This window comes from Quercus robur, chromosome 11 (assembly GCF_932294415.1).
Source record: "Quercus robur chromosome 11, dhQueRobu3.1, whole genome shotgun sequence".
NCBI lineage: Eukaryota > Viridiplantae > Streptophyta > Magnoliopsida > Fagales > Fagaceae > Quercus > Quercus robur.
Window position 1 is genome coordinate 47,658,938 of NC_065544.1, and position 17,862 is coordinate 47,676,799.

A 17,862-nucleotide genomic window follows, 5' to 3' on the forward strand; every position below is an offset into this window, starting at 1 on the left:
TTATTGAACGCCAACTGTAAATCTTGGTTTAATACCATTTTTTTTTCCCTTGCAGAAATCTAGATTAAAATCTTTTGCAACAATCTGATTTTGAGGATAGGCTAGCTGGGCAGTCGGCACGCACACGACAAAGAGAGCTGGAAAACAATGGGCTTTTGTTTTAATTAATTTTGAAGAAGGGTATTTTTATTTTTTAATTTTGTTTCTCCTAAATAAGATGCATTTGCATGTTATGTGCAATAGGATTCCATCTAACATAATAGCAAAAGTAAGAGTAGAATGCAAAGTGTGTATTCAAAAAGTTTAAGGTGTAAAGTGTAATATGGTGTATAATTTAGAGTGATAAAATGTAATTCTTCTTATTTTTATAATGGACCCTTATTTTTATAATTGACCTTTCAGATACCAGCAGTATTGTTGGTAACGTGGACTAATGGCCCTTCCCCTACTCAAAGAGTCAAAAACGAAATCTTGGCTATTGCAGGTTTGTCTCATTACAACAGGAACGGGTTCACAGTTCTGTCCCATTACATCACAGCTTTGTTAAAAAAACAAACAAACGGGAATGCTTATATTGCACACAGACTACTTTAAACATATCCCAAAAAACAACTGTAATTGTGACCACGTTTTTTGGGCCGTAAAACTATGCAAAATAGTTTGTGTAATATACACAACCCAAAATAAAAATTAAAAAAAAAAAATCCGATTGTTCATCCTGCCCATGCATTCATGAACATGACCTTGAATTACAATTTCAAGGGAGATTGCTAAACCTGAGTACTACTCTTTACCATTTTCATCCATAAAAGCATCTAGGGCAAATTACAACTTACCCCTCTGTGGTTTGGTCGAAATTTAAGTTACTTACTTATGATTTGAAATTTAACATTTTACCCACTTTAGGTTAGTTCAATTAGAATTTTGTAACTCATTTCTGTTAAAAACTGAGTTAAATATGTAATTTTGCTCCACTTTTATGTCCCTCTCTTCCAAAAAACATAAAAATACATGATCAAATAAGATTAAAAAATTATCAAGTGAAACACTTGCATCATGGGATTTCAAACCACAGATAGGCAACTTAAATTTCGGTCAAACCTCAGATAGGTAAAATGTCGAATTTTAAATCACATGTAGATAACTTAAATTTCGGCCAAAACCAAAGGTGAGTAAATTGTAATTTGTCTAGGCATTTATATTTCTTATATACCTTAAAGCAGCATTATCAGCGTGCACATACTCCAGTAAACAATTGCTGTAATGGACCAGTGAGGAAGACTCGTAAAGCTCTGTATTGGATTGATAACATTTTTCAATCGTGACATGGGAAAAGCACCATCCCTCGTACGTTGACATAATCAGCAGAGCAGCCCACTTCAATGATATCATAATGGAGGAGGAAAAGTTGATGATCCAAGGTTTTAGCTTTTGAATTACGGCTTTGTTTGCCTCTTGCTATTTGCAGAGGACTCTATTATTCGTAAGAACAACATAACATATTGCTGCAAAGAGATGATCTAAGGATTCCGGTTCCGACAATTAACTTCACCTTTTTAAAACCTGGAGTACAGCACCAAATTCTAGCTGAGAGAACGCTCAAGCGTCCTTTTTCATTTTCCATAGCAAATTCTTAACCGAGTTTTTGGTTTATAAGCTTCCACACACTATTCAACTTCGGAAAAAGGTCCTGTATGATAGAATATGGCCCCCTTGGTTGTCCCAATTGACTGATTTTTAATGGTAAATTTTCTGTTGATGCTAGTAACCCACATGAAGCAGTTCATTTGTAGTGAGGGAAGTGAATTTGTGGAACATGAGTTGCTGTGGCCTGATCAAAGTTTTCTAAATTTTAGCTCAATCCCATTGGGAAGAGTTTGGAAGGATGAGATCAGATACCCAAGTGATAGAAGAGGTCTGCTTTGAAGGAGCTTCAGTGAACTTCAAGGGCGTCACATTCAATCCCATTCCCAATTCTCATGCAAACTCATTTTACTAAAACATCTCTTTCTCCCAAAATTGATCTCCATGACCAGGAGTGGGTAGTTAAGCTCACATAAACGTTCGAATTATATGGATATATGCCCAGGCCATGCGTTTTCACAAAGGAATGTTAAAACCAGATTTTGACATCTTTGATTGTATTTTTGCAGGTAATAAGGACCCAGACTTGTTTGCGGCTGTGATCTGGACGTTGTGGACTCGGCGCAATAACTTACGCCTGAGTAAACCTGCATTACCTCTCAATAAGGTAATTGAGTTTGCCCGGGAACGATTGACTGAAGCTGCCACGAGTATCTCTCTGTTTTTGTACTCTACAACAGGGGCACATAGCCACAATTTGAATCCCGATGAAGCCACTGTTACTGAAGACAATGCCATGACTACCGAACTGCCTTTGCCCCATGCACAACGCACACCAGTTACGTGGACTGCACCAGGGGCACACAGCTACAAGTTGAATTTTGATGGAGCAACCTTTGCTGAGGACGGTACTGCTGGAATAGGGGTGGTGATTCGCAATGAAGCTGGACTGGTCATGGCCTCACTCTCTCAACGGATTCCTCTGCCCACATCAGTCATTGAGGTAGAGGCCCTTGCAGCAAGAAGAGCCATGGAGTTTGCTTTAGAGCTTGGTTTTGACAATGTGATACTTGAAGGAGACTCTGAAGTACTTGTGAAGACCCTAAAAGATGGTAGAAACACACTTGCACACTACGGCAACTTGACAGCTGGTATCCTATTCCTTACTTCCCACTTCTCCAGGTTCAGTTTTCTTTTGTAAGGAGACAGTGTAATAGGTTAGCACACTCATTAGCTAGACGTGCATCCATTATTCAACAAATGTCCGTCTGGATGGAAGAAGTACCACCAGACCTTATACCTATATTCTTGGCTGACTTACACAGCCTTCCTTAATGAAAAGCTTCAGCTTTGGATTCTCAAAAAAAAAAAAAAAAAAAAAAAAAAAAAAAAAAAAGATTTTGAGTTTCGTATTCAACCATACACAAGGTCTATATCTGGAAAGCTAGGAAGCAAAAGCCTGACTTAAATACAGGGCGACTCAAGTTTATAAATTAGCAACAAATCGTAAGGCATAAAGAGGAAGGGATGGGGAGTCAAGTTGACAGGCAATTTTGTGACAATTTGATCATTTAAATTGAATTCAAGGGTACTGTCAACTTCGATATGCCCTAAGCTTAGCACTTACAAAACATAATGCTTGCACTAATTGTAAACAAGTTAATCAAAGGAGCATATTATACATGAACTATTCCAGAAGATCAGCAACACAAAACTTTGGGTTATTACGTAGTATGACATGGCTGAAGTCAAATAATTCAGATGATGGGGCTGCATGGGAAGATTTGCTTCTGTCCTGGAGCGTTACAGCTTAAGTCTTCACCCTACACAAAATAGATCAGTTTTAGATTTTATATTCTTGGTCACTCATAATCAGGGGTCCTCGTGTGTTCATATCATGGCAGTGTCACAACCAGTCCCAAAAAAGCCAAGAGTCATTCAGAATACTAGTGAAAATGAGTCATTCATATACCAATCACAATTACATTATAATATAATACACCTCTTTAACCCATTCAACAGTTTCATTGAAGCAATATCCTATGTTCCAAATGCAGAATACTGTTAACCTCTTAGGATGACACTGTTGAGAAATTTGTTTCACAAACCATCACAAAGTTGTATGCAATGCCATAAGTTGTAAACTTAGACTTGGAGATGCATAGTTATACTAAGCTATAGCAGAATTATCTTGAAATTGTGCATTTGATAATGCAAAAGAAGCCAGTATTTTGGGCCTTTTGAGCTCATTTTGGCAGGCCTCACACAAAAAATAATTCCCCCTCCTCTTTTATAGTACTTTTAATGAATAAGCAATTAGCAAAGCACATCCAAACTCACTCAAGTTTACAACTCACATTTAGTGAGGAAGTGGTATTGCATAAGGGATTTTTTTTTTTTGGGGGCACTTCATATGTGTAAAACTAAAACTAAAGCATACCTACAGGATGCTGCTCACTCTAAATCCATAAAAATAGACTAACCTGTGAACAAGCAAAGGCATATCCCACTTTAAAAAGGTCACATGTGGAGCAACTAGGGAGCAACTAGTCTACATATATGATGTCTTCATCAGGGTCATCACCCTCCCAGTCTCTGTCCTCTTGAGAAGCATCAGATGAATCAAATTGCTCTCCTTCTTCGCTTGCTTGAGGCTCTTTCTCATTCTTTATCCTGTCTAATATTGCAATCACCTGAAAGGTCAAACTCAATGGATCAGTATTTGCTAAGACCCTGATTTAGATAAAGTAATTCTAAGTTTCTGAAACTCAAGCATGACAACCAAATTATAATTGAAAAGATAACTGAAAGTATGATGATAGGCAAATGCTCAGCCATGATTCTTCCGATCATGATAAAAGTTATTTTGAATTCTCTCTTTTTAGCATGTATAAAATGAACTCAGTAATATGTCAGGATACTCAAGGATTATATGGTAGGATGGTACCCAAGGTCCATTAACTGCATGGGGCCTAAAACCCTGAATGCAGAGGAGACAGTAGTCCATAATCAACACGATTTGCTTAAGTAATAGCAGACAAATCCATAATTATAGCCATCATTTGCTACATTCTTAATAAAAACATGTAACACATACAGGCATGCACAAAGGAAACCAAGTACAAGACATTCAACAAAAATAAATTAGCTTATTGACCAAAAGATGATCTAATAAAGGAGGCCTGGCCTTAAATAAAACGATGTGCATAAAATTGCTACCAATACACCGGACTGAGTCTATATGAAACATCTTTCAAGAACATATAAATTTACATTCTTTGCCTATGCCTGTGCCATTATACAGAACTTAATGGCCTAAGTAACCTAAGCAGAAATAAGATATTAAACATCTGTGACAACTTTTTTGTGGAAGTATAGACTCAAGGTTAACTTATGACTAAATGTGTGAAACTTGTTTATAAATTTAAAAAAAAAAAAAACTGTGTGAAACTTGATGCTAATGAAACTTTCTAAGAAGAAACATAAGTTTTGAAATTGTGACTAAAAATCAGAAGAAAAATGCAAGAGGAAACTATAAGTTGTCTTCAGGATCATATAAAAACAATGTTATCAAAAGTTTTTACCCTGCTTCCTCTCTCTAAAGACTCATCTTCTAAAAATCGTATCTCAGGGGTCAGCCGCAGCTTCATACGTCTCCCCAACTCACTTCGGACATACTTAGCTTTTGACTTCAAACCAGCAATGGCAAGATCCTTTCCTCTTTCATCACCGAAGACAGATATATATACTTTAACCACCTATTAAAATAGAAATAAACCATTAATTTCTAATGCAACCATAAACTTTTTACATAATGAAAAGCAGCATCACCGATGCTGAAACAGGAGAACAGTTAATTTTAGTTTCTAATCCTCTGAATTTGCAATGCATTCAAGAAGCAAAATTATCCTTTTTTCTTCACTGAAATATGCACTCCTCAAGAAGCAATGGCATATTACACATTACATGGAAATAAACCATAACAGCTAACACATAAAAGGACTTCAGCATTTATTAGATCAAAAGGATTGCAGCTTATATCTGCTAAATAACCATTCCTGACTATTCTAAAAGTATGTATTTAGCAAAAGAAATAAAGATGACACAACCAATGTATGACTCAGCTACACATCTTTTTGTATATGTTGACTGATTATATATAGAGGAGAGAAAAAAACTAAATGTTGCAAACCAGCTATTTCCAATCACTGTTATCTCTCCATAGTAATCAATTGCCCTCTATATTCAAACAAGAAGCATGACTAAACTAGCAGCAAGAGTAGGTATAAATATTCATCACATTTTACCTCAATCTTTTATACTTCAACCCCAATCTAACAGCTTCCTCCCAAAACAAACCCAGTAACTTCATTTAGTTAAATTTATCACAATTAAGCAAAGCATAATTTTACCTAAGGACTCTATCATCCCCCAATAGCCCAAATGACTCCAATACAAATTAAGGGTGTCAACACAAGGAAAAATTAAACATTTCATTTGTTAGCAAATCCATAAATGTACACTATCCTAACAATAAAAATCAGAACTTGGCAACTCAATGAACCACATGAACAACCCAAAAATCCAAACTTTATCACAACCCACAAAAACATAAAACTCAAATTCAAAGAATACCCAGAAAAAAACACAAATGGAAACAAGCATGGAGTACCTGCAAATCCCCAGAGACTTCAACATCGCTAATGGTGGTGAGGGAAGAAAGGTACCTATCAGCTCCCAAAGAAGCTTCAGGAAGAATAGCATACTGCAAGACCTTGTCAGTGAGGAGCATATCAGAGAGCTCTCTTCTGATTTGCTTGGCCACCATCTTCACTCTCCTTGGGTTAGCCATGCACCTTACGGTTGAGCCAATTCTGGGTTGCAAAGAGAGTAGGCCCATGGGCCTTGGTGAGTGAATCCAGGCCGTTGGATTCTGGGTTCTGAGGAATGGAGGGTGGGGATGGGATAAGAGTGGTGGTGGTGGTGGGATTGGTGGGTGGTGGTGGTGGTAGGAGTGAAAGACTAGGTGTAGCATTGCTGTACTCAATCCTACCTTCTCTTCCTCCTATTTGTTGCTGCTAATGTTGTTGGGCTTCTTCTTCTTGTTTTCTTAAATAAAATTTAATTTTTTTTCAAATGGGTTTCGGCCCTTTGGGATTTTGAGTTTGGAGTTGGACTTTCTTTCTGACTGAGGGGGGTGTTTTGGAGAGACCATGACAGAGGAGGAATATGGATTATCTATTGTATTGTATCAATGGGCCTATTCAATTCTTAAAAATCTAGTACATTAGTTTTTTTGTTGGGACTACATATGTATACTAGTTTTTCAAACATGATTAGTTACTTCATTTTAAAACCTAAACAAAATTTATGTTTAAAATTATTTAAACATATCTAAAAATAAATATTAACTAATTAAATAATTGTCGTACTTGACATATTGTATCTTAGGGTTTTTTTTTTTTTTTTTAATAATGTATTCTCGTACCTATGCTCGTATCATACTAGTACCCATATCTATACCATGCATCATAATTCAACAACAGTGATAGTGGCAACGAAAACTGGACTTGAAGCTTGTCGATTTGGACATGGAGGTTAGCGTTGCCATCATGATCTCTTAATTGCAGTTGCTGGTTGCCTTCACTGATGGTATCGGCTACCCTCTGGTTTTCTTATGGATTTTAGATTTTCTCAAGCGTAGAAATTAGTGATGCTCATTTGATACCTATGTTTAAACAACAGTTTTCAGTTTTTTTAAAAATACGTATGGATAAAAAAATATGTAAAAATACGTGTAATATTGTTTAAAGATTAAAAATATGTGTTTGAACTTACGAACTAAACGAAACCTAAATGAGGGTATGAAAAGTTAAGAGTGGTGGCTGTTGTTTTGTTGTTAATTTTAATATGTTTTATTTTGATTTGCTGTCCCTTCGCTGGCAAGCATTAAAGAGAGTAAAAAATATTGTGTGCGACACTTTGGTTTTGGCCTTTTTTTTTTAATTTTTTTTTTTATAATAAATAAAAAAAATTCGACCATTGTGTTTGTAACTTTGTATGATACTATGATGTTAACTAAAAAAGTACATTCAATTATATTAAATATTTTTTCTCAAAAATAAATGTATTAAATATTTATTTGCTCTAAAGATTGAATAATTTACATTTAAACATTAAAATAGTTTGATTTTTTTATTAAAAAATATAGCTTCAATTTAATTTTGGAGTCCAATTAACTCCTTCTGATTCTCAATTACTCCCTCCGTCATAGTTTGTTTATCTTCTATTCTATTTTGAGATATCCCAAAATATTGTCTTATTTCTAAAAATTATATTCATTAATTTACTGATGTTCCTATTATACCTCTACTTTTTTTTTTCAAAACTATTTAAAAAGAAAACTAACAAATATTTTTAAAAAATCAATTCTAATTAGGGTACCTTTTTAGTTGCTTCATTAAGAATAATTCTTTAAAAAAAAAAACTAATAAATTTATTTAGGGTAGTTTTGTAAACTTATACATTTTTATAAGGCAAACAAGATAATAAATGATGTTTCCTTAAAAAGTTTAACTTTTTAAACAGGACAAACAAATTGGGACGGAGGGAGTATATTTTAAATATATAAAGACAAAAGTTGTTATAAAAATAATATTTTTTCGCAATGTTAATATAATTATCTATAATCTTATTAGTATTATAAGGTGCGAAAACTCACTTAAAATTATTTATGTCTTGAATACATTTTTAATAAATATTATGAGTTAATTTATTTTTGTTTTATTTTTTAATTATATAATTATTAATTAAATAATTTATGACATCACCGATTAAACCATCAGTTTAACTCCAGTTGAACCAGAAAACTGTTAACCACTCTATTTCCTGGTTCTTTGACCGTTCTAGTTTTTAAAACCGTGGCATTTATCTCTAATGAGTCAAAGTTAAATCATAAATGAAGCTGATTATTGTCCCCAATACAAGTCTAGAAGGTCATTAGGTAACCTTTCTTATGTTCTCAATTCTAGACAACATCAGCCAAGATAAGGTGAATAAGGCCATAGGAGCAGTTGGTACTTGGTTTGGGTTCAATACACTAGAGTAGACCTAGGATTTGCTCAAGCTATTGTATCCAAAAACACATGATCATATATATATTCGAAAAGTGGTGACAGTTACATATTGTATGTACGAGATATACAGTTCAAATCTTTTACAATTATAACTAAAAGCTGGAGTTTGTACAACAGTGTATAGCATAGCGTATACAACAAAAATAATTAGTGACGTACAGTTTGCATCATTGAATCAGATGTACCCAGAATTTGTCTTTAGAAAGATCAAACTATATGTAGCCTTATTTTCAATCCAAAAAAAAAAAAAAATTGTAGCTTTATTCTGGTCCAGGTTTTCATTACGATTAGAACCAAGCCTCCTCACTTTAGTCACTTGGCCCATCATATGGAGGGTGTTGTACTTGTACATACCAAGTACCAACAAGTCAGAAGGCCCTTGGTCCAATTGAATGGGCTTGTTATCAACAAAACCAAACCCATCATAGCTATATTTTATTCCTTAATCTCTCGGAAGATGTCGAATGCCGCAATTAGTGGAAGGCACTGAATTAGGTAGGCCATTCTGATTACCTTTTTTCTTTCCTAGGTTTAATATTAAATGTATCATAGTGGCTACCAGCAAGATCAGTTTGAAAATTTCAGCCAATCCCAAACAATCTCTTTGTATGATACCATGATGTAATCTAAAAAGTACACTCAATTATATTAAATATTTATTTTCTCTAAAGATTGAATAATTTATATTTAAAATTGTTGGGCAATTTAAACTTCGATTGATAGAATTAACAAGTTTTAAACTCAAGTTGTTAATTAAATATATTATGAATAAACCTTGTTCAAATAAATAAAAACATCAATATCAAGTCAAAATTATGCACAACAGAATAGTAAATAAGACAAGATATGATGACCCAAGAAAATCAATGAAATAAACTAATTTCATAGTAAAAAACTTGAGGAGAAAATTTCCCAAAAAGCAATCCACAATAATAAAAAGAAGTTTGAGATCTAGTACAAAACTTTTATCTCTAGATTCTACAATCCCAGTAGATGAATTTATAGCAGAAACCTTCTATGGCTTCAGAACCTCTGAACTCTTCAATATATGAACGCTCCACCCACAATCACAATTGGAACATCCAACTAACTTCAAGAACCTCTTGAAGGTTTTCTTCATAGTTGCATGTTTGTGATGGTTGCTATGACTTCAGCTTCTTCACCAATGGAATCTTTAAATCTACTTTGAAACTCTTTGGTTTGGTAAAATAGAGAGAACTTGGTTACAAAATCCTAGCCGCATAAACACAGTGTTTCTCTCTCTAAAAAGCCTTCTAATAGATGGCTTATGATGTCCTTTAAATACTGGTTAAATATTGGTTAAATACTAGTTCAAATAGATCTCAATTTGGGTTTCAAATGAATAAGTTATGGGATTTTTCACGTTGCTGACTTTTGTTGATCCGCAAAACTCGATAAATCAAGCTGCTATCAAGCTTCTATCAAAAACAAAATCTCAATAGATCAAGATTTCATCAAAACAGTAAGTTTCTAGCTTTTATCGAGGTACATGTAGAAAATATATTTTTCTTGAACTTTTCTTAAGCAAACTTTGTGTTTTCAACTTGGTCTTCAATTACAACTTTAAGACACATCAAAACTCAATAAAAGACACATAATTTGGCATGGTTGACAATACCAAAACACATGACCCTAACAATCTCCCCCTCTATCAATTCATGACAAAACCTCAAGTACAAAAGCAGGGGCGGCTCAACAAATTTGGAGGCCTTAGGCGATATATTTAAATGGGGCCTTTTTGTTATCACTTAAATAATATTTAACTAATATTTAATATCATAATTTTTTATAACAAAAATCTATCCTTTTATTTTGTAATATGCTTCTTTTTTTTTTGGAAAAATGCTAAAGATATAACAAATTTTACTAAAAAAAGCTTTCAAACGATATAGAAATGAATGCGATTAGTGATACTTCAAGAAGATAATAAACAAGTATTTAAATGAATGATGTTAGGGATATTATAAATTTTACAACATGAGGCTTGCAAAGATGTATCATTAATCACAAAAAATAATTCAAAGATGCATTTAATAGGTTATTGACGTCCACATATCATTTTAATTGTCACATCAATTTACAAAATTTTCAAGTAAAATTAATAATATTTCTAGCATTTTTCTATCTGAATTATTTCTTGCGATTAGTGACACAAATATTTGTAAGGGAAAATGCTTGAGATACAAATTCTTTTACAAAAACTTTTACAAATTGATGATGTGAAGAATGATTATAGATAAATTAAAAAGTGATTTTATTGATGGGTCCAGATGAAAACCAGTAAAAAGTTGGCTATAACAACCGTTTGTAAAAATATTGTAAAATAGTTTGTAAAACTATAGCATTACTCTATTTGTAAGACCCATGTATTTAAAGTGGTATTGTCTCTAACATTCCTCAATATTTTGAGACTGCTGCAAAGTAGAGAAAAATGATCAAACTATTTTTTTTTTCCCTATATCTCCATTTTTTTTTTTAAATATATCAATTTTTGCTCCAAAATTTGGGGCCTTCCTCTAATAGGGGGCCCTAGGCGGTTGCCTAAGTGGCCTAGGCCTAGGGCCGGCCCTGTACAAAAGTAAGCTCAATACAATAATAACTCAAATACAATTAATGAACTCATATTCAAATAGACTAACCTATCTAAAAACAACCAATCCTAAGAAACCATAGCATGAACTCGAATTGACTGTTTTGATTGGCTTCATATATGTCTTTCTTGAAAGCATTTAACAAACATGTTATGCACACCATGTGGAAAACAATGACAGATAATAAACAAGTAAATTGAGTTTTGTCATAGGATATGTCAATTACATAAAAATAAGAACCTAACAAAACATTAAAATAGCTTTATTTTTTTATTAAAAAAATAGCTTCAATTTAATTTTGGAGTCCAATTAATTCATTTTGATTGTCAATTACATTGTAAAACATATAATGACAAAAGTTGTTATTAAAAGAATATTTTTTCGCATTGTTAATATAATTATTTATAATCTTATTAGTATTATAAGGTGTGAAAACTCACTTAAAATTATTTATATGCCTTGGATAAATTTTTAATAAATATTATGAGTTAATTTATTTTTATTTTATTTTTTTTAATTATATAATTATTAATTAAATTATTTATGACATCACCGGTGGAACTATCAGTTCGACTCCGATTGAACCAGAAAACCAGTTATTTTCTGGTTCTTTGATCATTCCAGTTTTTAAAATCGTGGCATTTATCTCTAGTGAATCAAAGTCAAACCATAAGTGAAGCTGATTATTGTCCCCAAGACAAGTCTAGAAGGTCATTAGGTAACCTCTTCTATGTTCTCAATTCTAGACAACATCAACCAAGATAAGGTGAATAAGGCCATAGGAGCAGTTGGTACTTGGCTTGGGTCCAGTGCACTGGAGTGGACCCAAGATTTGCTCAAGCAATTGTATTTAGAAGCACATAATTATATATGTTTGAAAAGTAGTGACAGTTACATACGGCATGTACGAGACACATAGCTGAAATCATGTTTCACAATTATAACTAAAAGTTGGAATTTACATGACATAGTATAACATGGCATGTACAAAAATAATTAGTGATGTACAGTTTGCATCATCGAATCAGATGTACCCAGAATTTCTCCTTAGAGAGAACAAACTATATGTAGCTTTATTTTCAATCCAAAAACAAAAAATGTAGCTTTATTTTGGTCCAGGTTTTCATTATGATTAGAACCAAGCCTCCTCACTTTAGTCACTTGGCCCATCATGTGGAGGGTGTTGTACTCGTACATACCAAGTACCAACAAGTCAAAAGGCCCTTGGTCCAATTGAATGGGCTTATTCCTTAACCTCTTGGAAGCTGTTGGGTGCCGCAATTAGTGGAAGGCATTGAATTAGGTAGGCCATTCGATTACCTTTTTTCTTGCCTAGGTTTAATATTAAATGTATCATAGTGGCTAACAGCAAGATCACTTTTAACGTTCGAGGACTTCAAAAAATTTTGATCCCAAAAATTATTATTAGATCTATTATCTATATTAGCCAATCTAATCAATCCATGAGCATCAGGTCCCAGCAAATATTCCTTAAATCTTACAATATTTTGTACTTTAATCAGGCTTACTGTGCTAAGAAGATACCGAGGAGACATGAAATCCAGTAATTAGAAAGTAACTGCAATTTAAATTTTTTTTTTTTTGGATCTGTCCCTTTCATCTTTAATTTTGTTACCTAGTTGAACATTGATGGAAACAACAAATTGAAAATAACTGTTGTTACTTGCTGTTAGAGCATAGTACTGCTAAATCCATGCCCTTAATTGAGATCAAGTTGCTGTCCAGTCATTGCTGTCATTCACCTGCATTGATAGTCAAAGGCAATTACAGATCCCCATTTTTATGTTTGAGAAATATATAGATTCCCTCTTAAGTTAGTTCAAACATAAAATTTCTTACCTTTGACTCAAAGGAATGTAAATTTGAAATTTTGTTTATATAAAAAAAAAATTAATTGGTGTTTTGATTTGATATATAATAATAAAAGAATAATGCTAAATATACAATTTTTTTTTTTTAAAAAAAAATTTACAAACTGATGATATGGTAAGTGGTTATTGTAAATGAAAAAATGATGTTAATAGTTGGCCTAGATGAAAACCAGTAAGAAATTGGCTACATTAACAGTTTGTAAAAATATTATAAAATAATTTGTGACTGAATCATTACTCATAATAAAATCATTATGAGTAAAATTTGTACTTGTTGAGTGATCATCACATCAAGGATCACGGTGTTTAATAAAACGTCAATAAATGGTGTAAAGTTAATTAAGAATTACACCAAGTGTAGTGTGAGAAATAAAGATGGAGAAGATTTCACTCCAAAAAAAAAAAAACTATAATCAACTTTAGAAGACCTCTATACTATAATCAACTTTAAACAGCTAATAATGATGTGTTGTGTTGTACATGTCATCCACCAAGTTGCTAGGTGGGATTTATTTACTTATAGGTAGTGCATCATAGTCATTTTCTGTATCCATTTAAATGCTTAATTATTTAAATGGAAATGATTAGCAGGAACTTCTTTCTTTTGCCTTGATTGGCAGCTGAAATGAATTAAGTCTCTCTGAAAATTGTTTATCATTAAATTATTTTTTGATTTTATTTTTATTTTTTAGAAACTTACACATGAAATTAAGGTGGGCCGATTCAAGTTAGATTTAGAGTTTGAATAGCATGTGGGTTTTGCATTGCAAATACGGACAGAATCTAATCAAATCATTTCAAAGTACTTGAAAATTGAAAATAAAATTGTATTGTTCTTCTAGTATCACACATACTGCACTACCCCTTTTGGGATATATGGCATTAAGAATTCGAGATCTCAACGACATGGTCATATTGTAATACAACAAAGATTATTATGTATTAGAAAAGATGATTTTAAAAGATTATCATGTTGAGATCAAACTCATTCATCCAACCAAAAACTAGAAAAATGGTAAAAATGAGAAAGATTTTGAGAGATTGAAAGTGAAACCCATCATTAATTAGCACCTAACTTGAGGGTGGATATGTACAATGTTCAAAGTGTTATAAATTTGCTCCGAAAGTTTAAAGATTATAAGCTAACTCAAAATTAAAATGACTTTTGTATCTCATAAAAATTGCTTGATGATATTTTTAAAATAAAATTACAGGAAGATTTTCTTACTCCGTCCCCATCCCCAAATGTTTGTTTTTTGTTAGAAAAATTGCCAAAAATTGAATAAAATATATTTCCAAAAACAACTTATTTTAGAGAAATTTATTGAAACTAGTGTGCATGTTGGTAACCAAAGTCTAAAGGCCATTGTCATGCTCATAAGTCTCACATAATCATACAAACAAATTAATTAATTGGTATCCAATCATTTTTTAATTTCATTTCCTAATACCTATCACATACACATTGATCTTACAACAAAAATAATAGGAGCAATAATAATAATAATAATAATATTATTATTATTATTATTAATATTTTAATTATATAAATGTGAGTTTTAGTTAATTTAACTAGTAAAGTCTATCTTGTTGTAGAATAAGGGATTTAGATCTGAATTTGACCAAATACCAAAAAATAAAAAAAAATTCAATTTAATGGTAAAAAACAATTATCATGAAGTAAATATGTATGATAAATTTAAATCTTATAGTATTTATTATAAAAACAAGATGTGTCTCATATAATGGATATATATATATATATATATATATATATATATATATATATATATGTCCTTTTTATATGTACCTAAACTCTATACATATATATTTCTCGAGTTTATTTTAAAAAGCTCACATGCCCTAGTTTTATAAGTTATTTTTTAGAACAACTGACAACCTTTTTTTCTTTTTAACAAATTGCGAATGTAAAAATTGTGAGGGGTTTGCAATATAAAGGATGTTAGTAGTGAGTTAATGCGAAAATGATTGTTGGCCACTCAAAACTTATCTTCTTAATAAATTGTAGAAAAAAAAATTATATTTCACAACTCTTTTTACAAGTTTTTGAGTTGAACAATTACACATAATATGGTAGTGGTTAGTTCACTTGAATATAATCATAAACTATTTTACTATAATTTGTGAAATAAGTTGTCCAAGAGTTTTATAATTTAGTGTCATTAATTGATTGATTTTTTTTATACAAAAAACTTCATCTTAATCCTTCTTCCCACTTGTAATAATTATATATACAAACTTGAACTTTTAATACTCGGCCCGGCTCATTTACAACCCTATGTGTAATCATTGACTTGGTAGTATATCTGAATTTGTTTTAATCTGTGTGTGGTTAAAGGATGAACTTGATAGTTTTCATTTTGAAAAACTAAATTTAGTACCAAACCGTTGGCGGTTTTCTTTTTATCTATTTAATTTTGTTAGTTAAAAGCTTGTAAGTGAGTTGAATGTTGATATTTTCGGCATCCAAAAGTAGGAGTCAAAACAGGGAAAATTTCTTAAATAGTAATATAGCTTAAACATAATTATAAACTATTTTACAATAATTTGTAAAATAAGTTGTCCAAGAGTTTTATAATTTAGTGTCATTAATTGATTGATATTTTTTACAAGAAGAAGTTGACCTCAATCCTTCTCCTCACTTGTAATAATTATATACATAAGTTTGAACTTTTAATACTTGACTCGACTTGGCTCTTTTTAGCCTTATATATAATACAATAATCTCTAATTTAGTGGGGTATTTGAATTTGCATGTTTCTATGTGGTTAAGGGATGAACTTGGTAGTTTTTTGTTTAAAAAACTAAAATTTAAGACCGAATCGTTAGTAGTTTTCTGTTTATGATTCAATAGAATGACTATATTTTAGACGGACAAAAATAGAAATTCATATAAAAGAAACCCCTAAAATAGTAGTACGAATAAAAATAAAAAACAAAAAATCAGTTATGTGGTAAAAGGAAAAAGTAGTTTCGTGCATGCAATATCACACACATATATAATATGTGATTGTTGTGATTGTGAGTTAGATTCCCTTAGGTAAAGAATTTGTCATGTTCACGAAGAAGAAAGAAGCATCATAATCTTGTAATTTTGTCCAACTCTAAGAGCACTCTTTCCTCCATAGACCATGTGTGTATATATATATTGAACAAAGTTGTCAAAACTACCTAGTACTCGTTAACACTCTCCACCCTTTTTCTGAAAAAGCAAACAAACGTTGCCTATTTCTTTGGCTCCTCCACACTCACTTTCTCACTCTTTCATTTCCTTCACTTTCTCTCTCTCTCTCTCTCTCTCTCCTGAGATACAAAAAATGTCACCAGAGATAGGAAAAAGCAACAAGATCCGACACATTGTTCGGATCCGACAGATGGTCCAACGTTGGAGGAAGAAGGCGCGCATCGCGGCGGCGCGTGCGCTGACACCGCCTTCGCCGACCGACGTTCCCGCCGGACACGTGGCGGTCTGCGTCGGGACCAGCTGCAAGAGGTTCATCGTGCGCGCGACGCACCTGAACCACCCCATCTTCAAGCGCCTCCTCGTACAAGCCGAAGAAGAGTACGGGTTTTCCAACCAGGGTCCCCTGACGATTCCATGCGACGAGTCGTTCTTCGAAGAGGTCCTCCGAGTCGTGACTCGCTCGTCGTCGTCGTCGAACTCGTCCGCCGAGTCATCGTCCCACTGCCACGTCGGCATCAGGACCCACCTTGACTTCTTAGGTGAATCTCGACCGTTGCTTCATGGGTTGGCTGATACCAAATCAATCTGCTCATGAGCTAAGGTATCTGTGAAATATATATTTATAACTCTGTGTCAGAACTGGGTTAACTCATGACTCAGCTGAGTTCCCCCGAGTCTTTCATGACTAACATGTTTTATATTTACTTGCGTGGGTTTGCAATTTTTTTTTTGTTGGGTTTTTTAGGGTGGCCCTTTTTTGACCTGATGAAGAAAATGTTACTAGGGTTAGCTATGGAGGATTAACATGGAGATGGCAAAGAGGGTTTGGTTTTTTACTGAGTCATCCCGAGTTGAAATCGTTGGAAGTGATTTTATATAATTTTTATTATCTGATTATTGTTATATCTCGATCTTGTAAAAACTTTGTTGACTTGAATGTAGGAATTTGATGGAGAGATGTATCAAAATTTGTTTTCATCTATTAAATATTTGCGTAAAATTCTGGATTCTTTTTCTTTATATTCTTTTGTTTGTTTTTGTTAAAAGAGCTAGCCGTTATAAACTGATAATATTTGGTATATCAAATATTGTTAACAAGTATAGGCAAAATCTAGGTCAAAAGTACTTCATATTTGTACAATTGATAAAAAATCTTTTAAATCTTCTGAAAGTTTTAAAGATACTAATTTTCAAAGTTCTTTTTTTTTTTTTTTTTTTGATTGCGTAAAGGAGTTGGTATTTGTGAGAATTTATGAATGAAATTTCAAAGTTCTTTTATACATACATTTTGAAATGAGTGCAATAAGTTTTGTTAGGTGATATACTTCAAAATAATAAATTGTAATTTAAAAAAAAATAGATTAGATAAGATATACTCTACAAATTATACGCGGTCAAGTTACCAAAATAATTTAGATTTAGACTTTTAGAGG

General features: G+C 32.6%; 2 protein-coding genes across 2 annotated transcripts; one reads left to right on the plus strand and one right to left on the minus strand.

Annotated features, from left to right (window-relative positions):
- Window positions 1-3,135: 3,135 nt before the first annotated feature.
- On the minus strand, window positions 3,136-6,691 carry LOC126706368 (probable ribosome-binding factor A, chloroplastic). The gene is made up of 4 exons (XM_050405792.1): window positions 6,257-6,691; window positions 5,169-5,342; window positions 4,068-4,277; window positions 3,136-3,407 (listed from the first exon to the last, which is right to left on the minus strand). Exons 1-3 carry the CDS (start codon window positions 6,617-6,619, stop codon window positions 4,131-4,133), a joined length of 684 nt encoding a protein of 227 aa, XP_050261749.1. The 5' UTR covers window positions 6,620-6,691; the 3' UTR covers window positions 3,136-3,407; window positions 4,068-4,130.
- Window positions 6,692-16,326: 9,635 nt separating this feature from the next.
- Window positions 16,327-17,416, plus strand: LOC126706322 (protein SMALL AUXIN UP-REGULATED RNA 12-like). Its single transcript, XM_050405734.1, has 2 exons — window positions 16,327-17,030; window positions 17,214-17,416. The coding sequence occupies exon 1, from the start codon at window positions 16,563-16,565 to the stop codon at window positions 17,022-17,024; it is 462 nt and encodes a 153-aa protein (XP_050261691.1). The 5' UTR covers window positions 16,327-16,562; the 3' UTR covers window positions 17,025-17,030; window positions 17,214-17,416.
- Window positions 17,417-17,862: the final 446 nt, after the last annotated feature.

Bases quoted from the DNA above. Each gene is read 5' to 3' on its own strand.
- LOC126706322 (XM_050405734.1), top strand. From the start codon at position 16,563: ATGTCACCAGAGATAGGAAAAAGCAACAAGATCCGACACATTGTTCGG.
- LOC126706368 (XM_050405792.1), bottom strand. From the start codon at position 6,619: ATGCTACACCTAGTCTTTCACTCCTACCACCACCACCACCCACCAATC. The intron at 5,343-6,256 runs GTACTCCATGCT...CTATTTTAATAG, and splicing joins AAGTCTCTGGGGATTTGCAG to GTGGTTAAAGTATATATATC. The intron at 4,278-5,168 runs GTAAAAACTTTT...TTGACCTTTCAG, and splicing joins CTTTAGAGAGAGGAAGCAGG to GTGATTGCAATATTAGACAG.